The 24822-nt window shown below is 42.2% G+C and overlaps 3 protein-coding genes across 4 annotated transcripts; all 3 read right to left on the bottom strand.

Moving 5' to 3' along the window:
* Window positions 1-264: 264 nt before the first annotated feature.
* Window positions 265-6509, bottom strand: LOC129858057 (atlastin-3-like). Of its 2 annotated transcripts, none has more exons than XM_055926966.1 (14): window positions 6401-6509; window positions 5119-5328; window positions 4805-4942; window positions 4598-4702; window positions 4452-4502; window positions 3812-3868; window positions 3535-3627; window positions 3270-3408; window positions 3046-3173; window positions 2910-2966; window positions 2659-2730; window positions 2358-2549; window positions 1951-2190; window positions 265-1736 (listed from the first exon to the last, which is right to left on the bottom strand). In XM_055926966.1, exons 2-14 carry the CDS (start codon window positions 5320-5322, stop codon window positions 1677-1679), a joined length of 1536 nt encoding a protein of 511 aa, XP_055782941.1. In that variant the 5' UTR covers window positions 5323-5328; window positions 6401-6509; the 3' UTR covers window positions 265-1676. The 2 variants fall into 2 exon arrangements, with proteins under 2 accessions (XP_055782941.1, XP_055782942.1); XM_055926967.1 differs by having other exon boundaries at window positions 4805-4939.
* A 269-nt stretch (window positions 6510-6778) lies between these two features.
* Window positions 6779-15478, bottom strand: LOC129858060 (forkhead box protein N2-like). Its single transcript, XM_055926972.1, has 5 exons — window positions 15061-15478; window positions 13179-13866; window positions 12949-13070; window positions 12693-12748; window positions 6779-7977 (listed from the first exon to the last, which is right to left on the bottom strand). The coding sequence occupies exons 2-5, from the start codon at window positions 13818-13820 to the stop codon at window positions 7628-7630; spliced, it is 1170 nt and encodes a 389-aa protein (XP_055782947.1). The 5' UTR covers window positions 13821-13866; window positions 15061-15478; the 3' UTR covers window positions 6779-7627.
* Window positions 15479-15580: 102 nt separating this feature from the next.
* Window positions 15581-22681, bottom strand: LOC129858061 (protein YIF1A-like). Its single transcript, XM_055926973.1, has 9 exons — window positions 22617-22681; window positions 22215-22257; window positions 19789-20021; window positions 17786-17890; window positions 17286-17364; window positions 17107-17164; window positions 16778-16933; window positions 16564-16657; window positions 15581-16402 (listed from the first exon to the last, which is right to left on the bottom strand). Exons 2-9 carry the CDS (start codon window positions 22246-22248, stop codon window positions 16244-16246), a joined length of 918 nt encoding a protein of 305 aa, XP_055782948.1. The 5' UTR covers window positions 22249-22257; window positions 22617-22681; the 3' UTR covers window positions 15581-16243.
* Between the last annotated feature and the right edge of the window lie 2141 nt (window positions 22682-24822).

Below are 24822 nucleotides of genomic sequence, written 5' to 3'. Positions count from 1 at the left end.
ACCCTATGAATTAATTCAATAACCCTGCTTGATGCCAACTAACAGTAAGAGGTGATTGATTCATCTCATAAGATTGCTATCTTCATAATATCAATAATGTCATCAATCTTCTGTAGGCCTATATCCATTCTGACCCACTCAGTAAAAGGAACAACAGAATAATTGAATGAAAAACGTTTTTGGCTTGACATAGGTGTATATATATATATATATCCAATTTATAGTGAAATAGGTATATGAACTCGTCAAGAACTCAACCAAACATACAGGTCTTTTGCATTTTATTTGGCTTAAGCAATACTTATTCTAAAAAAAGTAAATAAAACATAGTTACCAAGGCCACAAAACAATACTGCAAAAGATGATTAAAAAAAGCAATGAATTTCATGCATCTACTGTAATGTATATTTTTATTTGTTGAATGAGTTAAAACGTAACAGTACAGAGAGGAGGGAGAGTGCAATAGTAAATGCGGAAAAAAACTCCAATTGTTTGCCTCAACAATGGAATGGAACATAGACATGGAATGTACAAAAAGAATGTCAGAGACAATACAACTTTTAGAACTATGTATAATTATTTGGATTCTGAGGACAAGTAAGGTCTCTTGCCTTTCATTGTACCCCTATGCTTATGGGTAATTCTTTGGCTGACAGGTGACCAAGGGCCTCATATTACCCATCACTTGTTTACACACAAACCAGATTTTTTTTCAAGTTCTCAAATGATCACAATCTAATTTCAAGTTATCCTCTGTATAGTGAAATCTTACATATAATATGGATAATATATCTTTGGAGCATTCATTCATCAAGTAAGTGCCACTTAACTAACATTTCTCAACCAACCATTCAATGTCAGAAGTAACGCAAGACATTTTTGGTCAAGGGAGAACAGTGGTGCCTCTAAAGTGGACTTGTAAAAACATAAAATGAGAGATATTACAGTATGATTCCAAGCCTGGAATAAAACACAAAAGCAAAAACAGTACAACATGGAATCCCTGACATGGATAAGGGGAAGCAAATAAGGAGCATGCTGCAAAACTGGGAATGGGATGGAAGGCCACAGAGCGGTACAAAGAGACCAGCATAAAGTCAAGAAGATCTGGCTACATGTATACCCCATTACAGCACAGCATAGTTCAATTCCATCAGGAGGATAAACTGCTCTAGTCTAATTTGACTTAAAAGCCTCCATGCAAGCCTCTTAGTAATAAGCATTGGTCACAAAGGATACATAGATTATGATGCATTGAAATCCATGGCATGTCCAATAACAATGCATTACTTGGGTCTAGGGTGTCTAAGTAAACATCACTGGGTTGTCTTTACAGACAAGGAGGAGTGTGCGAATGGCAGTGTCAGTCAGAGTTAAAAATAGGTCCAGAGGATTAAACAACCCCATGGGTATGAGATAATGCACCTTTGCCCCAGATACTCTGTAAGACTATATGGTCTCATCTTGATGTAGATAGAGTGATGTAGTGTAAAATTGTGCGATTGAAAAAATGCTGGTGTATGTGCATTATGTTGACCTCCCACTGCCATTGTAATCATGTGTTGGTGTTGTAACTGCACCTTGACAGTGCTATATGTCGGTTCCATGTGATAGCATGGTAAGGCTTTAGTGCTGGGATGTGTGCATGTTGTATTGCAATGAGATAAAGAGGCCATCTAGCTGGATTTCTTCATCTTAGCCACCGCTGGCCTCGACTTATTCAACACCACAGTGGCCTGAAAGACAAGGACATAATTAAATTGCATTGAATGAAACATTTAAATAAGGGTACTTGAATTACTTCTAAGGACATTTTGATTCTTACCAAAAGTTCACAAACAACTATGCCTAGCTATTTTTTTTACAGTCCAACTGCATACTCTGTGCACCAACTGTAATGGGCCTTGTCTCATGTCCCACCCACACTTACAATTCAAAATATGTTCTCACCTGCTGCAATATGACACCTGCCGTCTGGTCGATGGCTCCCCCCAGCCCCCGGTATTTTCCCGAATAGCGTATGAAGGCCCAGGTGAGCATGGCGACCATGGCCAGGCCCAAGACACAGTCACATGCAAAAGCAATGGTAGCCAGGCCGATGAAGAGCAATAGCCCTGACAGCACGTACAGGAAGCACACAAGGACAAACAGCACTGCAGGCGTCCGGAATGCAGTGAAGACATTCTTTGACTTTCAAAGAGAAATAAAATAAATTATTAATCAAAATGTTTATCTGTAAACTTAACTTCAATAATTCTACCTTTTATGTATCCGCAGTAAATTTAAAATGGAAAATAAAATGTTTACTGACAAAAATGGATCTGGTGCCAAGTGGGTTGTGAGTCAGTCTCTCTTACCTCATTGTGCTTTCTGAAAGACTGCCACAGCTCTACCAACTCGGCCTCAAGCTGGTCTTGGTAGCGGTCACAGAACTCCTGTCCTCCCATCTTCTTGGTGGAGGAGAAGACATGGAGGGACTCCTGGAGGAAGAAGTGGTGCTTCTCCTCCAGAGATGCAGGAGCCACATAGGGAAGGTCTCCCCCGCAGACCTTTAGGACGATAGATTAATACAGAATGCAAGGCCTTAAGTGTTAAGATGAATTATTCTTTCAGATGAAAAAATGCACATAGCTTTCTTTGCCAAGAACGCAAACCCACCTTCTCCATGTTCTTGTAATACTGGTCTTTGGCTGCCGCCACGGCTGCCAGGTTGTTGGCCTCTGCTGTGGCCTTGTGTGAGAGAGATGCAATGTACATTTACTGGCAGTGGACTAGTGACATTGAACAAAAACTCAAGACTAAGAACCTCCTCAAATATGAACATGTCTGTTGGAAGAGCAATACAGCATTTACATTACATCTCTCAAAGAGGTGTAATGCTGAAATCTAAGTGATAAATGGGTGTGTACCAGCAGCATGGACTTTGGGTGTGGTAGGTCTTCACCCTGGTAGATCTTGATGTACGCCTGAAATCAAACATTCCACTGTCAAACACAACATAATGATACAAACCTGGCAGTCAGAGGGCTAAAAACACAGTCTCACCTTGAAGAACTCCAGCAGGCCCCTGCAGGTGACTTTGTTGCCGTTGATCTCTTTCTCAGCCAGGTTGTCTGGATGCAGCAGTGTGGGGATGAGGTGCCGAAGCCCCTCTTTAAACTCTGGAGCCACATCTGACACACAGGTTTGAAACCGATTAAGTTTCTTCCTCAGACACTCAGGTGGTTATCATTAGATGGATTAACAAGGTGGACAAGGAGTAACCATACCACTAAGCTGGCCCTTGAAAGCGGGGCTGGTGGCAACCTTCAACCCAGGATGTGGTAGCAGGAAACAGTTGATGGAGGTGAAGCAGGAATGAATGTGTTCCCTCACTGTCTGTAGTTCCTCATGCTGGGTCTCTTTCACCTGCACAACATCACAAATACTGGTTACTATCACCAATGCACACTTAAACCTGGCAAAATGTACTCTCTCGTCTTACACAGTGCAGCACCAACAATTTCAAATTGTACCATAAAAAGGGTCTAGTACCTGTAGACGTTTATCAAGGAACTCACTGCCTCCCTTCAGACCATATGTATATTCATAGGGAAAGCTCCAATCCCTGATTAGGAACATCAGAGACTGAGAAAATGGGAGAATGGAGCGACCAATATATATTAAAAACAAGGCACATATAATAATGCACTTTTAGTTAGCAAATATTATACCCTAAGCAGCAAGCAAAGTCAAAAGGAACTTAAAGTTGATTGGTCTAGATTCTAAATAACCAATTGCTTTGTATTTATAAGACTTTTGGTTCTCATACCTGAAATGGCTTCAGGAAGATTTCATCCATGGCAAGGCGTCCATACTCTGTGAACAGCTGGAAGAAGACAGAACATAAAGGATGTCCTTCATTATGCAGAGGAAATCAAATAATAAATGACAAAAATGTACTTTAGGTACATTCAAATTCTCTGATTTTGAATGAGCACATTGATATCCAAAACCCGTGACAGGTTTTTCAATTCCCTGATATTTCCATGCCCTTGGGGAGCAATGTTCTCAGGCTGTGGAACAGGTAGAACATGTTAGTCTGTCTGACACCAAACCACATGGCACAATGTGAACTGTGTACACACTGGTCACAGGTCTGAATACCCTGTTTATTTTTTAACCCTCATTGAGTCCAACGTTTACAGTAGTTTTAGAACTCAGATTTGAGCAATCAAGCTGATTGAGTCCTCTTGCTGCTTGGATTTGAAAAACGTATAAGTAGCCACGCAAGGTGGTGGGGCTGGAGGGCTGTGTGTGTGGGTGTTTCAGTGAGAGAGACCCAGAGAACCAACCACTGTAAGAGCACAGCCCCTTTCATTATCGGAACATCACAGTGCCTCCCGAGAATAGAGTCAGCAAGAGTCTGTCGTTTCAGCCAGGCAAACATGTTACTGCTGAGGAAGACGGACCTGCAGCTGCTGCAGATCATCTTCCTGAATGTTCTGTGAGAGGTTGTAGATCTGCAAGAGAGACAAACAATCACAACCATATTACATAAATGTTTTTAAAAAGTAACACCAATTATAACAAATTACATGAGTGCATAGCAGACCACCTGTATTGAGCTGGTCATGGTACTGAGGGCAAAGATTGTGGCACAATCTTTCACGGTGGACTGGTTGTCAAATGCACCCTGGGTGTCCATCAGTAATACTGCCACCTATAGAGGGCAGAAATCAATCCATCAATCAAATGCATAATACCAACACAAACATAACAATTTGCATACTTTTGTGTTCCAATGCCCATATCAAGTCAGTACCTCCATCCCATCACTCTTCTCCACCAGGAAGACCTCACTCCACAGCTGGATGCCGGTGGTCTCTGGCTCTGAGCCCCCCCTCCATTTGAACCCAGTCAGGGGCTCATCCTCCTGACCCAGCCACTCCTCACCATGCTTCTGGAGGAATACAGACGTCGCTACACATTACTGACTGGTCAGCAGCCCTGGGATTAAGTCTGATATCAGGAAACAATTCACATCACAGGGAGAGATGGTATGTGATATAAAACAAATGACATACTGAACTTTGAACCAAGTGTGGCTGTACATGTTCCATTTTCAGAAACACTGACCTTCCTGTACATGTAGCGGAGCATGAAGTCCAGAATGAAGCTCTTGCCTTTCCGGAAGGCCCCGGCCACCGAGAGCACCACCACATGTTTATCCCGAACCTCCGGTGCAAGCAGAACCCGTCCTAAAGCCTCTGTGTCCAAGGCAAAGGAGTGATCCTTCTTACACACTGTCACAATCTGGACTGGACCTGGCTCACTCCCCATTGCTCCCTGTGGGTAACAGGACAGACATGACATTTTGACTTATATGTAGGTACTTATCTGATGTGTGAATTGTTTCATGTTAGTGTCGGTTAGATGTAGGCCTGTCTCACATCAAGCTGATATCAACGCTGATGATACTGTATAACTACTGAGTGTTACAACTCTGGTAACTTGTTATGCCATTATATTTGGACATGTCATCTCACTCCTTGTAAAAACAATTCAAGCTCGAACTGAGGCCATGAAAGACAGACTAACATAGAATTTGTATTCTTTTTTTCCCCATGAGGAAAACCCAATGAGAAATGATTCATACACAGATACTCTTTAAATCATTAGACAATGTTGGTCTATGTGCAGGACTGTGTCTAAGTAATGTGTGATACATCAACCCTGCTGCGAGCTAATGCATGCTCCACATCCACGCGGAGATTCCTTTGGCCCTCTCAATGAGGCTCTTTGTTGCAGTGTTAGTAGCCACCCTTGCTGAAAGGGGGGAATGTGCAAATAGGGCTATATCGATCAACACAACATTACAATTCCTTACCTGGTAGGAAGCTACATCAATATCCCACCTTACTAGACATTCTTAGATCAGAATAAAATGAATGTGTTCACACACTATTACATTACTCCTGTCATAGACAAGATAGCCAATTAGCAATTATGACCGGTGCTCTGAAGGTGTGGTACCATGACTGTCCGAAAGGCAGTGTACAGAGTAACAAAGGCATATGCATGACTGAAACTAGCTAACAGTACATAGAAAGGCCCAAACAATTTCACACTCCTTTTATACTACTACCAGAGTCTAGACAACAGTTTATGCCTACTCTAAATCAATAACAATTTGATACATTGAGGGCATTAGTTGGCAAGTGAAATTATTCAGCAATCTAGCTAGTTGACACGGCATAGTACAATATTTTAGCTAACGTAACTGACCGCACACCCCAACTAGCGATGCTTTTTTTCGGCGAGCTAAAAGCAACTAGCTAACAAAAACATTCTCACAATTGTTAACGATAGTTTACTGTTCATGAACAGTCGTGATTTATTAACTGAAACACTGTTTTACCTTTGGTATCCCAAATGAGCGAATTTCACAGGAACGAGCTAGATAGCTATGAGTCAGAAAAATAACAACACTGCAACCATGAAAACTTTCCAACTACGAATTGTCACTTCCGTGTCCGATCGCCTTGTAGTTTTAGTGTTGATCAATGGCGTAATCCCGGGAAGTAGTTAAACTACATTTACCAAGATCCTCCAGGCGATAACGGATACGCTAATGATGATGGCAAATGTAGTTTTATCGAAGTGCTACGAACGCGGAATATAAAGTGTGGTTATGCCATCAACACCACACCCAAAATCGACTTTCCTACATAGCTATGATTTTTTCAACATGTTAATCTTGCGCTTTGGCTCTTGACATAATACCTAGACGGGCACAAATAAACATGTGCATTTATTTCGGTTACTTGTTATTTCCAGTCAAATGTCTCCCCACTAATTAGGGTGTCAGTCTGCACATTGAATCCAAGGAATGCAAAGATCTTTAGAAATATAAAATATCTAAATATTTGATTCCTTGATAGATTGCCATAAAGTATTTGAAAAAGGTGTACATGATAAAACGTTTGAACACTGCATTCCTGCAAAAAAAATATGAACATTTCCTATAAGATTTTGGTGCTTTATTGTTAATACAATTATGAAATGAAAAAGAGTTGAATGAATGACACATGTCTAATGTTTCTTTCTAAACATAGACATAGCCTATAAAATAAATGCTGCACAATAATAAGTGTTCAATAAAAGATGCACCTGGTAAAGAGATTATTATAAAATCAGATTCAGGATTCAGAATCAAACATAACTTCCTTTTTCCCCTGAATCTGAAAGTGGATTAATTGGCAGTAGATTTCTCATGTTATCATTCATCTGTAGTATTCCATCAAAATATAGAGGTATTGATTCTTATCAGTACAGTGTCAGTAGTTTCCCTCAATTTATACCAAAAGCATATGACAATGTCTGGTATGTGTCAATGCGTGTGGCGAGTGGCTTAAATGTGTTCACATGCATCAGGTAGGGTGGCTTGGATGTGCAATCATAGTAGCTACAGTATATCACTTTATGACAGCAAATCAAATCTCAGGCAGTGTCAAAATGTCAGCACACAGCAACGTATTGCCAATTTATATTACTCAGGTTGCACATAATCTCCTTACATCAGTGTAGTTCAGTCTATTGGTTAATTTGTTTAGACCACACTGCATGTCCTTATCTGTAGATCAGTCTAATGTCCACCCCCTGCCAGGTCCAGAAGTGACCCAGCAGCCTCTTGGGCCTCAGCATCCAGCTGCAGGATCTCTATGGTCTCCAGATCCAGTTCAGTGTCCCCGGGCAGGACCAGATACTGGTACTGGTGATACTGGTAGTAGTGTAACTCTATGTAGCCACTGTCTAACAGGGGGTCTTTCTCCATCTCCTCACCAACCTCTTCCTCATATTCCATTGCCTCCATGTTGACCATCTCCTCATGGTCAGGGGTCAGAGGGCAAGGTGGATTTGAGGAGAGAGGTGGGTTGTCTAAGGTCAAGGCTCGGGTAGAGGGGGAGGAGGGGAGGAGAGTTTGACAAAGGGAATCTGTGTGAGAGAGACCCAAAATAGTTTTTATACTGTACATTGAAAAATGTGGCACATCAACATCCATGTGGTTGATGTGCAATTGTTTATAATAGTGTCCTATACAGTAGAACAATTGAACAGTTTAAAGAGATTACAGTAGGTCTAGGTATTGCTAGGGACCTCACGATACAATATTATCATGATACTAAGGTAATGATACAATTGCGATTTTAAACAATTCTATATGTATTGCGATTCAATCCTGCATTTTATTGCAATTTGATGTTCCAAACATGTTCCTCACAAAACAGTGCTTTCGTATAGTATTCAGACCCCTTGACTTTTTCCACATTAAAGTTACGTTACAGCCTTATTATAAAATGAGATAGCCTTATTCTCCAGAAATGTTCGATCGGGTTCAAGTCAGGGCTCTGGCTCGGCCACTCAAGGACATTCAGAGACTTGTCCCGAAGCCACTCCTGCATTGTTTTGGCTTTGTACTTAGGGTCGTTGTCCGATTGGAAGGTGAAACTTCGCCCCAGTCTGAAGTCCTGAGTGCTCTGGAGCAGGTTTTCATCAAGGATCTCTCTGTACTTTTCTCTGTTCATTGTTCCCTCGATCCTGACTAGTCTCCCAGTCCCTGCCACTGAAAAACATCCCCACAGCATAATGCTGCCACCGCCATGATTCACCGTAGGGATGGTGCCAGGTTTCCTCCAGACGTGACGCTTGGCATTCAGGCCAAGGAGTTCAATCTTGGTTTCATCAGACCAGAGAATCTTATTGCTCGTGGTCTAAGAGTCCTTTAGGGGGCTATTGGCAAAATCCAAGTGGGCTGTCATGTGCCTTTTACTGAGGAGTGGCTTCCGTCTGGCCACTCTACCATAAAGACCTGATTGGTGGAGTGCTGCAGAGATGGTTGTCCTTCTAGAGGGTTCTCCCATCTCCACAGAAGAACTATGGAGCTCTATCCGACTGACCCATGGGGTCTTGTTCACCTCCCTGACCAAGGCCCTTCTCCCCCGATTGATCAGTTTGGCCGGGCGGCCAGCTCTAGGAAGAGTCTTGGTGGTTCCAAACTTCTTCCATTTAAGAATGGTGGAGGCCACTGTGTTCTTGGGGACCTTCAATGCTGCAGAAATGTTTGGTTACCCTTCCTCAGATCTGTCTCTTGACACAATCCTGTCTCTGAGCTTTGAGGGGAATTCATTCGACCTCATGGCTTGGTTTTTGCTCTGACATGCACTGTCAACTGTGGGGCCTTATATAGAGAGCTGTGTGCCTTTCCAAATCATGTCCATTTAATTGAATTTACCACAAGTGGACTCCAATCAAGTTGTAGAAACATCTCAAGGATGATAAATGGAAACAGGGTGCACCTAAGCTCAATTTCGAGTCTCATAGCAAAGGGTCTGAATACTTATGTAAATAAGATGCTGAGGCCCAAACGGATGCTGGGTCACTTCTGGACCTGGCAGGGGGTGGACATTAGACTGATCTACAGATTTAGATAGAAACATACCTGTCTATATAAGGTCCCAAAGTTGACAGCGTATGTCAGAGCAGAAACTACACCAGGATGTCCAAGGAACTTTCCGTAGATCTCTGAGATAGAATTGTGATGAGGCATCCATCTGGGGAAAGGTATAAAACTATTTCTAGTGTTGAAGGTTTCCAAGAGCTCAGTGGTCTCTATCATTGGGAAATGGAAAACATTATTGAACTACACAGACTCTGCTTAGAGCTGGCCATCCAACCAAGGAACCGGGAAAGAAGAACTACAGAGTTAATTGGCTGAGAAGGGAGAACCCGCAAAAAGGACAACAGTCTCTACAGCTCTTCACCAATCTGGTATTTTTGGGAGAGTTGGCAGACGGAAGCCACTCCTAAGAAAAAGGCACGACAGCCTGCCTAGAGTTTGCAAAAAGGCAGATGAAAGACTCCAAGCAAAAACTTATTTGGTCTGATGAGACAAAAATTGAACTCTTTGGCCTGAATGCAAAGCGCTATGTCTGGAGAAAACCAGGCACAGTTCATGACCCATCTAACACCATCCCTACCATGAAGCACGATTGTGGCAGCATCATGCTATGGGAATGCTATTCAGCGGCAGGGACTGTGAGACTGGTAAGGATAGAGGAAACAATGAATAGAGCCTAATACAGGCAAATCCTTGATGAGAACCTGCTTCAGAGTGCAAACGACCTTAGACTGGGGCGAAGATTTAAGTTCCAACAGGACAATGACCCCAAGCATACAGCCAAAGCAACGCTGGAATAGCTTCAGAACAAAGCTCCAGGAATAGCTCCAGCCAAATCCCAGACTTGAATACTATTGAAAATCTATGGAAAGACATGAAGATTGCTGTTCACCACCACTCCCCATCTAACTTAAGAGCTTAAGAAACTCTGAAAGGAAGAATGGGATAAAATCCCCAAATCCAGGTGTGCAAAGCTGATACAAACATACCCAAGATAACTCAAAGGTGTAATCGCCTCAAAGTTTGACGCAGGAGTGTGATTACTTATGGAAAAAAATATTTCTGTAATTCATTCTCAAACAATTTGCCCAAATTTTTCACTTTGTCATTATGGGATATTGTGCTTAGATTGGTACTGTATATCTCACCTGTCAAAAGTTTGGACACACCTACTCATTCAAGGGTTTTTCTTTATTTTTTACTATTTTCTACAATGTAGAATAATATTGAAGACACAAAACTATGAAATAACACGTGTAGTAACCAAAAACAAGGTAAAAAAGTAGCCACCCTTTGCCTTGACAGCTTTGCACACTCTTGGCATTCTCTCAACCAGCACCTTGAGGTAGTCACCAGGAATGCTTTTCCAACACTTTGAAGGAGTTCCCACATATGCTAAGCACTTGTTGGTTGCTTTTCCTTCACTCTGTGGTCCAACTCATCCCAAATCATCTTAATTGTGTTGAGGTTGGGTGATTGTGGAGGCCAGGTCATCTGATGCAGCACTCCATCACTCTCTGACTTGGTCAAATAGCCCTTACACAGCCTGGAGGTGTGTTGGGTCATTGTCCTGTTGGGAAACAAATGATAGTCCCACTAAGCACAAACCAGATGGGATGGCGTAACGCTGCATAATTCTGTGGTAGCCATACTGGTTAAGTGGGACTTAAATTCTAAATAAATCACTGACAGTGTCACCAGCAAAGCACCCCCACACCATCACACCTCCTCCTCCTCAATGCTTCACAGCGGGAACCACACATGCGGAGATCATCTGTTCACCTAATCTGCATCTCACATAGACATAGCGGTTGGAAGCAAAAATATCAAATTCGGACTAATCAGACCAAAGGACAGATTTCCACCGGTCTATTGCTCGTGTTTCTTGGCCCAAGCAAGTCTCTTCTTATTATTGGTGTCCTTTAGTAGTGGTTTCTTTGCAGCAATTCAACCATGAAGGGCTGATTCCCGCAGTCTCCTATGAACAGTTGATGTTGAGATGTGTCTGTTACTTGAAATATGTGAAGCATTTATTTAGGCTGCAATTTCTGAGGCTGGTAACTCTAATGAACTTATCCTCTGCAGCATAGGTAACTCTGGGTTTTCCAATCCTGTGGCGGTCCTCATGAGAGCCAGTTTCATCGTAGCTCTTTATGGTTTTTGTGACTGCACTTGAAGAAACGTTCAAAGTTCTTGAAATTTTCCAGATTGACTGACCTTCATGTCTTAACGTAATGATAGCTGTCGTTTCTCTTTGCTTATTTGAGCTGTTCTTGCCATAATATAAGGTCTTGATCTTTTATCAAATAGAGCTATCTTCTGTATACCACCCCTACCTTGTCACAACACAACTGATTGGTTCAAATGTTTAAGGAAAGAAATTCCACAAATTAACAAGGCACACCTGTTAATTGAAATGCATTCCAGGTGAGTACCTCATGAAGCTGGTTGAGAGAATGCCAAGAGTGTGCAAAGCTGTCATCAAGGCAAAGGGTGGCTACTTTGAAGAATCTCAAATATAAAATATATTTTGATTTGTTTAACACTTTTTTGATTACTAAATGATTCTATTTGTTTTATTTCATAGTTTTAATGTCTTTACTATTATTCTACAATGTAGACAATTGTAAAAAATAAAGAAAAACCCTGGAATGAGTAGGTGTGTCCAAACTTGACTGGTACTCATATATATATATATATTTTACAAATCAATACTTGGAGTCAAAGTATCGATATAATATCATCCAAAATAACAATGCAATATGTAACTATCAATTTCTTCCACCAATCACTACATTACAGTGTATACCCTGTAGACAATCTAAGTGGAATGTAGGGAATTACTGGCCTTGGCCAAAACCAGTCTTACATAAGCACTGCTCTAAAAGAGAGTGACATAAAGAACTGAGCCAGCATGTTGCTATGGCTATAGGTTGCCAAGGCAATAGAAGGTTGTTGTCAAGACAACAGCACACAAACTCACCAACCATGCAACATGCAGAGAAAGGGTTAGGATTATTTATTTTTTAATCAGCAGACGAGTTAAGGCGTAATAGATAGATAAATTGTTCCTCAATTGAAAATAAGTATTTAGATTAAACTATGAATGAAAAATTAAGAGGAAACTGACATCTTAAAAAAAACATTTGTAAGAGGCACTACAATACTGTCAGGGGCTGTAGTTTACCCCAACGTTCAGCATGGTTATCAGGATCTATGAGGCTGACATGCTTAGTGATGGAGGAGGGCTAACCTGAGATCTCCACAGTGTCATACACCATAGATACTTCGTAATCAGCTCCCTCCAACCTGCTCCACGGACACACAGGACAGAGAGGGATGACAAATACAGTTAGTTGGACTACTGGTAAGGGTCTGACTGGGTTGTGATAAGTCTACTACTGTAAGTCAAATCATTAACTGACATTCATTAACCAACAAATCTTTGGGCAAATTGGTCATGATATTTAACACTGAACTAAACTGAAAATGTGTTTGTTCATACTCACAACGCAGGGTTGTTTAGTAAGTTACTGTTGGTGCCGTGGTAATAATGTGCTTTCCTGAGCACCTCCAGAAGAGCATGTCGATATTCTGGACACACACACCACAGTGAGCCCTTCCCCACCAACTGAAAAATAAATCATACACAATCTTCAATATCACTAAACACCATCATTTCAACCCAAAAACTAGACCATGCAAACTGACACATTGAAAACCAGTGAACACATCTCACCTGGCTCTTGTCCCTGTGAATCCGACGGAAGCTCTTACTCAGAGACAGGTTGTGGCGAACAGAGTTTCTCCATCCCCCAGGTGCTGCTCTGTAGTAGGGGAAGCTGTTCACTATCCATTCATAGATGCCCTTTACTGGGAGCCTCTTGTCTGGCGAGTCCTCTATCGCCATGAAGATTAGACTGCTAAAGGAGTAAGGGGGCTTGGATGGGGAGGGAGGAAGGTTTGGGGTAGGTATGGGATCCTGGGGCTCCAGCTGAGGCAGTGGTGTTGTTTTGGGCAGGGGCTGCAGGGGAAGCAAGTTGCCTCTTTGATGCAGCCAGTTGAGGCAGGTCAAGTCATCTTCTTCAGATGTGGTTAGAGAGTTTATGCAGTGTAAGTTTTGTCCATCAAGAAACAAAGGTGGGGACAAGGTGTGTAAAAGAGGGGAGAGAGGTTCAGTCTTGAGGTGAATTGAAGCTGGGGCTGTGGGACAAAGTGAAGTAGGGGATGGTGGGATCGATAGAGGAGACAGAGGGAGTGAAACACGAACAGTGGAAGAAGTTTGCAAAAGAGAGGAAGAGAAAGGCAGGCAGTGGTAGAGAGTGGCAGGATAAGGAAGATATATAGGGAGGAGTGGCAGTGTGTGAGAGTCACTCTCCATCTCTCTACCAGCAGCAGACTTCTTATACACTCATTCAATAGTTGATCTGATGGGCAAAGCAGAGCAGACAAACATTATTTCAATGGCATGGTGAAGAATTCAGCTCAAGTTGATGGCAATGCATTTACACAATTAGAAAATTGTAGACAAACCCAATTTATAATAGCTTTAGCAGATCAGATCAGATGGTAGACCAGATCAGTCTACTGGTTACCCCTGGGGGTACATGTATTGTACCTAGTGGCACAGTGGCACAGTGATTTAAGGCACATCATCACAGTGCCTTAGTCCAGACCAGGGTTCGACCCCAGGCTGTGTCACTGCTGGCCGTGACTGGGAGACCCATGAGGCGGCGCACAATTGGCCCAGCGTCGTCCTGTGGTGGGCCGGGCGCATGCACGCTGTCACGGTCGCCAGGTGTACGGTGTTTCTCCTACACATTGGTGCGGCTGACTTCCAGTTTAAGCGTGTATTGTGTCAAGAAGCTGGGTCGTGTTTCCGAGGAAGCACGGCTCTCCCGAGTCCGTACGGGAGTTGCAGCAATGGGACAAGACCAATTGGATACCACGACATTTTTTTATGTATTGCGGGCCAGATTGAAGTGCCCGGCGTGCCTTACTTTCCCTCCCCTTGCCATAGGGGGTACTTGGGAAGACTCAAAAGACCATAGGCCTACTGGTAAAATGCACACGAGGAAGTACTTTGTGGGTTCTCCGGACTGAGAAAAATGTGATTCGGGGTACAGTAACCAAAAAAGGTTGGGAATCACCTTTTGAATTAAATTAAAATAAAATAAACAATCGCTCTTCAAAAGCTTCACTGTGCATTCCCTGCACAAAGAACCTTCATTTGGTAAGAACAAAAAAAACATTAGCTAACAAGTTAAAGATTAAGACATAAGTCTGAACAAAGTCCTTCCCATTTCACTTCTGTAACTGATACATGATTTAGCTATAACTAAGTTACTCGCATTCAGACAGCTAGCAAATATGCATTAGACAGGTGCATGCATAAAATCCTTTTGATTGGAAAACAACTTATTTTCATAAGGGTAAATGGAACATTCTGCCCATAAAGCCTCATGGTGCTTAACAAAGCTGCTCAATGTGCTCATACTTCGGAAAATGGCGGTAGAATATAAAGTTACATTTAGCACTATCAGTCAAGCAGTCTTTTGTCAAATACCCCTCTGGAGCTGACATAAATACTTGAAAATAAAAAAAGACAATGCATGTCTTACCTCTAAAGCACCGTAAATAGTTGTCAAGAGGATATTAGTTAAAAGTCTTGAGTCATGATAAATCTCACATTCAACGGTTTAAAATATTGTCCGAGAACCATACAAAGAATCTAAATCTAATTCCCGACTATCCGCGATCTCTTCGAGGGTTCCCTTGGAAACCAAAAGGACGCTTTGCAGATTGCACGCCGCCTGCGCGTTCTCGCCTTAAAGATACAGTTATTTCTTTATTTTTTTAGGCAAGTCAGTTAAGAACAAAATGTTTTTTACAATGGACGGCCTACCCCAGCCAAACCCTAACGACGCTGGACCAATTGTGCGCTGCCCTATGGGACTCCCAATCACAGCCGGTTGTGATACAGCCTGGAATCAAACCAGGGTCTGTAGTGACACCTCTAGCACTTCGATTCAGTGCCTTAGACCGCTGCGTCACTCCACTCGTTCAGGATGATCCAACTGAGCGACAGACATGTTTTCCTTTTAAACATTACATTCAGTTAACAAAACGACAGAGGCATGGTTAAAATTCGATTTTATTTTTACAAAAAAAAATGTTCATGCTCCACAAAGTTTAGATAAATAATAAAAAGGAGGGACTAACAGAAGGCTAAAATGCAGAAGAGGGCACTGGTAGCACATCCTCCAAGTACCCCCCTCTCCCCTGTAACTATTCCCCAGGTCGTTGCTGTAAATGAGTGTGTTCTCAGTCAACTTACCTGGTAAAATAAAAAAATAAGTATCTCAATCATTTTCCATTTAACCACATTGCAACATTTCTGGTAAGCCCAAACAGACAACATATGCAGGAAACTTTAGAGGAAGAACTGTAGTGTGACATCAAAGGTTTATCATAACCATAACTTCCAATTTCATGAATACCAAGCCCTTCTTTCTTTATAAATAATGTGGCCAAAAATTACTGTCTGTAAAACACTCAGTGACAAGTGATGTCTTGCATACAAAAGTCTCACCTACAGAAGTAAAAAATAAATGGTAATTTTAAGCTTTAACCCACAAGCTGAACACAAGACACAGCTCGATATCTATCATCCTGTTTTCCCTGGCAGATGAGCTGGTATGTAGGTAAATGACACTCGTAAGAGCCAAGTTTGTAGAAAGCATCAAAATGGTTTGTTTTTTTTATTCGATACTAATGGCCCTCAGGGTCAGACCCCGTACCAGGTCACCTGACCAGATGCGAGGTGAGCCAGTAGATAATGATTGGCTGAAAGGCTGCGGTGGCCACGGTGATGTACAGACGGAGTCTTGGTTTGGCTGTCGCCCCAGCCCCCATGGAGTCATGGGAGAGAGACGACAGAATCTTCATTTTGAGAGCGCGGACCTGATGGGGCAATCAAAATGCTGTTTAGTCTTAAACAAAGTTTAAAGTAAAATAAACTAATTAAACCATGTCAACTTGCCTACTATCTTGCATTAAGCATGCATTACTAGGTAAGAAAATATCTGAAACAGTTAGTTCTGTTTGAGTTCTGAAGTACTTACAATGAAAAACATAAGAGCACAAGATGACCAGGTGAGAGCCACGAAGTACCCATCACTGCCAAACAGCAGACCACCCAGCACTGTGAAAATCATCCTAAAACAAAGAATCATCATGCTAAAAAACAGAGGTATCACAGTAATGTGAGAACAAATGTAACAATGTGAGGTTAAAAAATATATATCTTACAGAATGTAGATCTATTAGAGCCCTTACCCCACATATTTGTATCCACTGTAGGCAAAGAGGTCAAAAATTGACAAGTCAGAGTGAACAGAGAGAATGTAGAGACACAGCAACATGACCAAGACCTCTATGACAACCCACACCAAAGCAGTGCTGGCACACAGACCAAGGACCTCTGGACTGAACCTGCCATTGAAGAAGAGACAATAATAATGAGGGAAGTGTTTGTTGATTAAATTTACAAATAGAGACAAATACGGTGTTAATGAAATTAATACATTGTTTCTGTAACATTACAGAAATCATATATTTGCTTGGCCATGTTTGTACAGTTGTAAAGAAAAAGTAGTTGAAGTAACCTCTTCTGAATGCCAAGGGCCATCCCAGCTAGCAAAATGTAAGTGATGAAAGCCATTGCTGAAAAACAATACAGTAATAATAAACAAAACAATTCAAAGTGTGTATTCCAATTCAAAAGATTCCGTCATGAAGGATGAATGATATTAAACATCTTTCTGATATCATAAAATTAACTTACAAGGTATGTAAAGGTCGGGCGCATTCACATCATGCCTGGGTGTGAGAGGAGTGTCCCTGTGGTAACGAACTTCCCAGTCCTATTGACATTACAATATATTTACACCTCATAGAGAAGCCATTTAGTTTTTGCTGAACCTAACATTTAATCAGGTCACAGAATGTCTAACAATTTCTCTAAATCTGAGTATGGAACGTGTGGAAACTGATCAGGCTTGTTAATATAAAATATTGATGAAACACAAATGCAGCGGTCCTTTTTACATCTGTAATCTTCTGTGTGACATCAACATCAAAACACACAAGTGCTAGCCGAGTGATTATCTTGTTTGGAGGCCTGACTATTTGCTTGGCGCAAGAGAACATGAGACGAGACGAAGGTGGAACGCCGAGACTATCTCCATGACCATGACACACCAGTGTCTGCTACAGTGCTGTTGGGAACATCTGTGTTGGGAACATATGTGGAACATCAAGTGTAAGGACGTGATACTTCATTACCTGATGTGTGTACGGAAACATGAGGAGCAGTAGTTTCTTCATTACATATTTGGAATCGACAGCAAAGAAGTACTTCAGCTTGTTCACAGACACGTACCTGCTGATCTGAAGAGAGAGATTGACAGAGAAATTAACTTGCGCAAAGACGGTTGGCACAGTCTCATCCAGCATCAAGAGACGGACAGAGACATTTTTCATAATGCTAAGGAACAAACTATGGAAAAGGTCAACAGTGGGATCCATCAGACACAAACTGAGCCAAAGTAACAGATGCAGACCAGCTCTAGAACTCATGTGGCTACCTCATGCACGACTAACCCTAACAATCCTACCTTTATCCATATCTGGCTGAAGCATTTTCATGAAAGGATCCTTCGGAAAGTATTTCAGACCCCTTGACTTATTCCACATTTTGTTAGGTTAAAGCTTTATTCAAATGTTTTTTTTAAGTTTCCCCCTCAATCAATCAATCTACACACAATACCCCATAATGACAAAACAAAAACTGTTTTAGAAAATTCAGCTAATTTATAAAAAAATAAAAATGGAAATATCACATTTACATAAGTATTCAGACCCTTTACTCAGTACTTTGTCGAAGCACCTTTGGCAGTGATTACAACCTCGAGTCGTCTTGGGTATGACTCTACAAGCTTGGCAAACATCTATTTGTGGATTTTCTCTCATTCTTCTCTGCAGATCCTCTCAAGTTGTCAGGGTGGATGGGGAGCGTCGGTACACAGCTATTTTCAGGTCTCTCCAGAGATGTTAGATCAGGTTCAAGTCCGGGCTCTGGCTAGGCCACTCAAAGACACTTAGAGACTTGTCCCGAAGCCACTCCTTCGATGTCTTGGCTGTGTGCTTAGGGTCATTGTCCTGTTGGAAGGTGAACCTTAACCTGCTCAGGGCCTCAGACTGGGGTGTTCATCAAGGATCTCTGTACATTGCTCCGTTCATATTTGCCTCGATCCTGACTAGTCTCCCAGTCTCTGCCACTGAAAAACATCCCTACAGCATGATACTGCCACCACTATGCTTCATCGTATGGATGGTGCCAGGTTTCCTCCCATGTGATGCTTGGCATTCAGGCCAATGAGTTCAATCTTGGTTTCATCAGACCAGAGAATCTTGTTTCTCATGGCTAGTCCCCTTTAGATGCCTTTTGGCAAACTCCTAGCGGGTGGTCATGTACCTTTTACTTAGGAGTGGCTTCCATCTGGGCCACTCTACCAAAAAGGCCTGATTGGTGGAGTGCATCAGAGATGGTTGTCTTTCTGGAAGGTTCTCCCATCTCCAGAGGAACTCTGGAGCTCTGTCAGAGGGACCATTTGGTTCTTGGTCACCTTCGTGACCAAGGCCTCTCCCCCCATTGCTCAGTTTGGACGGGTGGCCAGCTCTAGGAAGAGTCTTGGTGGTTCTAAACTTCCATTTAAAAATGATGGAGGTGAATGTGTTCTTGGGGACCTTCAATGCTGCAGACATTTTTTGCATACTTCCCCAGATCTGTGCCTTGACACAATCATGTCTCAGAGCTTTAGGGACAATTCCTTCGACCTCATGGCTTGGATTTTGCTCTAACATGCACTGTCAACTGTGGGACCTTATATAGACAGATGTATGCCTTTCCAAATCATGTCCAATCAATTGAATTTACCACAGGTGGACACCAATCAAGTTGTAGAAACATCTCAAGGATGATCAATGGAAACAGGATGCACCTGAGCTCAATTTCGAGTCCCATAGAAAGGGTCTGAATACTTACGTAAATAAGGTATATGTTTCGAAAAAATGTGTTTTCACTTTGTCATTATGGGGTGTTATTGTATTGTTTCATTTAATCCATTTTAGAATATGGGTGAAAGGTAACAAAATGTGGAAAAAGTGGTCTGAAAACTTTCCGAAGGCACTGTACCTACAGCAACTTTAGTGCATTCAGCTGCTAGTTTTTTGGAATGTAGCCATCGTCCTAATGAACATGAGACCAGCCTCTGTGATCCTCTCACCTCCTTGTTAACAATATCCTTTCCCTGGTTGGCCAGGGAAGAGCCATACATCATGGCTGCACTGGCCATTGGGTCAGCAAACAGGTTGTTGACCCCAGCATCCCCTGGTCCTCCAACTGGAGCCCCTCCAATGTTGTATCCAGGAGTGTAATAACTCTGATTGTTCATTGGTGGCGCTGCAGAACTGGTATCTTCAAAGAGGAGAGGGTCCCCTGCACGAGCTCTTGGCTTTGCTACAGAGGGATGAAATTAGGTGGAGATTTGTCCCTCTGTAGTATTGTATGACGTCATATTAGAAATATTTTGTATTGATAATAAATGTAAAAATGACACTACCTGTCAAAGGTTTGGACACATACTCATTCCACGGTTTTCTTTATTTTTAACATGTTCTACGTTGTAGAATAATAGTGAAGACATCAAAACTATGAAATAACACATATGGAATCATGTAGTAAGCAAAAAAAAAAAGAAGTGTTAAACAAATCAAAATACATTTGATATATTTGAGATTCTTCAAAGTAGCCACCCTTTGCCTTGACAGCTTTGCACACTCTTGGCATTCTCTCAACCAGCTTTGTGAGATAGACACCTGGAATGCATTTCAATTAACAGGTGTGCCTTGTTAATTTGTGGAATTTCTTTCCTTCTTAATGCTTTTGAGTCAATCAGTTGTGTTGTGACAAGGTAGGGGTGGTATACAGAAGATAGCCATATTGGGAAAAGATCAAGTCTATATATTATGGCAAGAACAGTTCAAATAAGCAAAGAGAAACGACAGTCCATCATTACTTTAAGACATGAAGGTCAATCCGGAATATTTCAAGAACTTTGAAAGTTTCTTCAAGTGCAATCACAAAAACGATCAAGCGCTATGATGAAAGTTCATTAGAGTTACCAGGCTCAGAAATTACAGTCCAAATAAATGTGTCAGAGTTCAAGTACAGACACATCTCAACATCAACTGTTCATAGGAGACTTCGTGAATCAGGCCTTTATGGTAAAATTGCTGCAAATAAACCACTACTACAGGACACCAATAAGAAGAAGAGACTTGCTTTGGCCAAGAAACATGAGCAATGGACATTAGACCAGTAGAAATGTGTCCTTTGGTCTGGTTAGACCAGTAGAAATGTGTCCTTTGGTCTGGAGTCCAAATTGGAGATTTTTGGATCCAACCTCCGTGTCTGTGAGACGCGGTGTGGGTGAACGGATGATCTCTGCATGTGTACTTCCCACCGTAAAGCATGGAGGAGGTGGTGTTATGGTGTGTGGGTGCTTTGCTGGTGACACTGTCTGATTTACTTAGCCATTCTGGTTAAGTGTGCCTTAATTTCTTAAACAGAATTCTGCAGCGATACGCCATACCATCTGGTTTGCGCTCAGTGGGACTATCATTTGTTTTTCAACAGAACAATGACCCAACACACCTCCAGGCTGTGTAAGGGCTATTTGACCAAGGAGAGTGATTGAGTGCTGCATTAGATGACCTGGCCTCCACAATCCCCCGACCTCAACCATATTGAGATGGTTTCGGATGAGTCGGACTGCAGAGTGACGGAAAAGCAGCCAACAAGTGCTCAGCATATGTGGGAACTCCTTCATGACTGTTGGAAAAGCATTCCTGGTGAAGCTGTTTGAGAGAATTCCAAGAGTGTGCAAAGCTGTCATCAAGGCAAAGGGTGGCTATTTGATTTGTTTAACACCTTTTTGGTTTCTACATGATTCCATGTGTTATTTCATAGTTGATGTCTTCACTATTATTCCACAATGTATAAACGCTCTCTAATATGGAGGCGGAGTTGAGTTTTGATGACTGGTCTCTGGATCTGTTAGCAACAACATTTTGTCACCATAAATCGATTCTTCTAAAGACCTACATTTTGAAAACGTTTACCTGTACAACTGCGGTCCTTCCGCGAGGTGCTGAAATTCATACTTTTAACTTTTTGCGAATACAACCGACATTTTCCTCGTTGCTCATACTACCTAAACAGAGATTAAATTGTTTCAGTGCAATCTGGGATCATTGGGCCGTCAGATTTTTTTTTAAATCGGTGGTTGTATTCGCTAAAAGTTTTTATTTTAAGTATTAATTTCGGCACCCCGCGTAAGGAACGCACTTGTACGGAACAAAGATACTGTTAAGCGTTTTCAGAATCGACTGATGGTGACTCAATGTTGTTGCTAGCAAATTCCGCGACCAGTCGTGAAAACCCAATCAGCATCCATATAAGAGAATGGATTTGAGCCGGGGTTCCTCAACTATGGTGGAACGCGACAATACTGAGTCCCAAAGCAATTATGAGATTCAAAAAGAGTGACAATAATGAGTATTCAACCTGTAGCATGATGCAATGACAGCCTTGCTTGCCTAACTCTAGCTAGCTCCAGAGAACATTTTAGCTGTAACTAACGTTACTTACCACTTGCTCTGTAACCATGATGTGGAAGGTCCATTGTAAACAGCTGTTCAAAAATAGAAACACAATATTCTGGTTTGATAACAGCCTGCAACGCTCCTTCATATGTTGCTGGATCTTCACATCCAGTAACGTTAATTAACTAGCTATTTTCAATGCTGTACACTAACGTCACTAGCTAGCCAGCTATAGCTGGTTTCTCTTGCTAGTTCGCTGTGTGCTAGCTAACTGAGAGATGGTTAGTTTTTGCCACCATTTCTGTGAGAACAATTGACAGTTAATTAAAGTAGAATAACATATATCAACGTATATAATCATATAAAAAAAAATATATATAATACCACTATGACTTAGCTTATATTTTATTCCATGAGTAACTATTTAAAAAGCCCAAACTTCACCTACCTACGTATGCTGGTGCTTCGTAAAACCCGCCCCTTTTACTTTAGCGTAACCTATTATCCGTCTCCTTCTCTGTCTGCGTGGCAGCTTGGATAACCAGTTGGCTATCTGGGATCCTTGGGACGTCCCAACTCTGACCTTACCCCTTATTTTTTTCACCTTTATTTAACCAGGTAGGCAAGTTGAGAACAAGTTCTTATTTGCAACTGTGACCAGGCCAAGATAAAGCATAGCAATTCGACACATACAACAACACCGAGTTACACATGGAATAAACAAAACATACAGTCAATAATACAGTAGAAAAATAGGTCTAAATAAAATGTGAGCAAATGAGGTGAGATAAGGGAGGTAAAGGCAAAAAGGGTCATGGTGGCGAGGTAAATACAATATAGCAAATAAAACACTGGAATGGTAGATTTGCAGTTGAAGACTGTGCAAAGTAGAAATAGAAACAATGGGGTGCAAAGGAGTAAAATAAGTAAATAAATACAGTAGGGGAAGAGGTAGTTGTTTAGGCTAAATTATAGATGGGCTATGTACAGGTGCAGTCATCTGTGAGCTGCTCTGACAGCTGGTGCTTAAAGCTAGTGAAGGAGATAAGTGTTTCCAGCTTCAGAGATTTTTGCAGTTCGTTCCAGTCATTGGCAGCAGAGAACTGGAAGGAAAGACGACCAAAGGAGGAATTGGCTTTGGGGGTGACCAGTGAGATTTACCTGCTGGAGCGCGTGCTACGAGTGGGTGCTGCTATGGTGACCAGTGAGCTGAGATAAGGTGGGCCTTTACCTAGCAGAGACTTGTAGATAACCTGTAGCCAGTGGGTTTGTCGACGTGTATGAAGCGAGGGCTATCCAACGAGAGTGTACAGGTCGCAATGGTGGGTAGTGTATGGGGCTTTGGTGACAAAACGGATGGCACTGTGATAGACTGCATCCAGTTTGTTGAGTAGAGTGTTGGAGGCTATTTTGTAGATGACATCACCGAAGTCGAGGATCGGTAGGATGGTCAGTTTTACGAGGGTATGTTTGGCAGCATGAGTGAAGGATGCTTTGTTGCGATATAGGAAGCCGATTCTAGATTTAATTTTGGATTGGAGATGTTTAATGTGAGTCTGGAAGGAGAGTTTACAGTCTAACCAGACACCTAGGTATTTGTAGTTGTCCACGTATTCTAAGTCAGAGCCGTCCAGAGTAGTGATGCTGGACGGGCGAGCAGGTGCGGGCAGTGATCGGTTGAATAGCATGCATTTAGTTTTAATTGCATTTAAGAGCAGTTGGAGGCCACAGAAGGAGAGTTGTATGGCATTGAAGCTCGTCTGGAGGATAGTTTACACAGTGTCTAAAGAGGGGCCAGAAGTATACAGAATGGTGTCGTCTGCGCAGAGGTGTATCAAAGAATCACCAGCAGCAAGAGCAACATCATTGATGTACACAGAGAAGAGAGTCGGCCCGAGGATTGAACCCTGTGGCACCCCCATAGAGACTGCCAGAGGTCCGGACAACAGGCCCTCCGATTTGACACACTGAACTCTATCAGAGAAGTAGTTGGTAGACCAGGCGAGGCAATCATTTGAGAAACCAAGGCTGTCGAGTCTGCCAATAAGAATGTGGTGATTGACAGAGTCGAAAGCCTTGGCCAGGTTGATGAATACGGCTGCGCAGTAATGTCTCTTATCGATGGCGGTTGTGATGTCATTTAGGACCTTGAGCGTGGCTGAGGTGCACCCATGACCAGCTCTGAAACCAGATTGCATAGCGGAGAAGGTACGGTGGGATTCGAAATGGTCGGTAATCTGTTTGTTAGCTTGGCTTTAGAAGACCTTAGAAAGACAGGGTAGGATAGATATAGGTCTGTAGCAGTTTGGGTCTAGAGTGTCACCCCCTTTGAAGAGGGGGATGACCACGGGAGATTTCCAATCTTTAGGAATCTCAGACGATACGAAAGAGAGATTGAACAGGCTAGTAATAGGGGTTGCAACAATTTTGTCAGATCATTTTAGAAAGAGAGGGTCCAGATTGTCTAGCCCGGCTGATTTGTAGGGGTCCATATTTTGCAGCTCTTTCAGAACATCAGCTATCTAGATTTGGGTGAAGGAGAAATGGTGGGGGCTTTTGCGGGTTGCTGTCGAGGGTGCCGGGCAGTTGACCGGGGTTGGGGTAGCCAGGTGGAAAGCATGGTCAGCCGTAGAGAAATGCTTACTGAAATTCTC

Source organism: Salvelinus fontinalis, chromosome 6, assembly GCF_029448725.1.
Source record: "Salvelinus fontinalis isolate EN_2023a chromosome 6, ASM2944872v1, whole genome shotgun sequence".
NCBI lineage: Eukaryota > Metazoa > Chordata > Actinopteri > Salmoniformes > Salmonidae > Salvelinus > Salvelinus fontinalis.
This window is presented reverse-complemented; position numbering and strand designations above follow the sequence as displayed.

Excerpts from the sequence above, each read along its gene's own strand:
- LOC129858060 (XM_055926972.1), bottom strand. The coding sequence starts at position 13,820 with ATGGAGAGTGACTCTCACACACTGCCACTCCTCCCTATATATCTTCCT. Across the intron at positions 13,071-13,178 it reads TTCACAGGGACAAGAGCCAG|TTGGTGGGGAAGGGCTCACT; the intron begins GTGAGATGTGTT and ends TTTATTTTTCAG. Across the intron at positions 7,978-12,692 it reads TGACACTGTGGAGATCTCAG|ATTCCCTTTGTCAAACTCTC; the intron begins GTTAGCCCTCCT and ends TCTCTCACACAG.
- LOC129858057 (XM_055926966.1), bottom strand. The coding sequence starts at position 5,322 with ATGGGGAGTGAGCCAGGTCCAGTCCAGATTGTGACAGTGTGTAAGAAG. Across the intron at positions 2,967-3,045 it reads GCCTGCTGGAGTTCTTCAAG|GCGTACATCAAGATCTACCA; the intron begins GTGAGACTGTGT and ends GTTTGATTTCAG. Across the intron at positions 2,731-2,909 it reads ACCCAAAGTCCATGCTGCTG|GCCACAGCAGAGGCCAACAA; the intron begins GTACACACCCAT and ends CTCTCACACAAG.
- LOC129858061 (XM_055926973.1), bottom strand. The coding sequence starts at position 22,248 with ATGGACCTTCCACATCATGGTTACAGAGCAAGTG. Across the intron at positions 17,365-17,785 it reads TGTTTCCGTACACACATCAG|GACTGGGAAGTTCGTTACCA; the intron begins GTAATGAAGTAT and ends TAATGTCAATAG. Across the intron at positions 16,403-16,563 it reads GTGCTCTTATGTTTTTCATT|GTCCGCGCTCTCAAAATGAA; the intron begins GTAAGTACTTCA and ends TTGCCCCATCAG.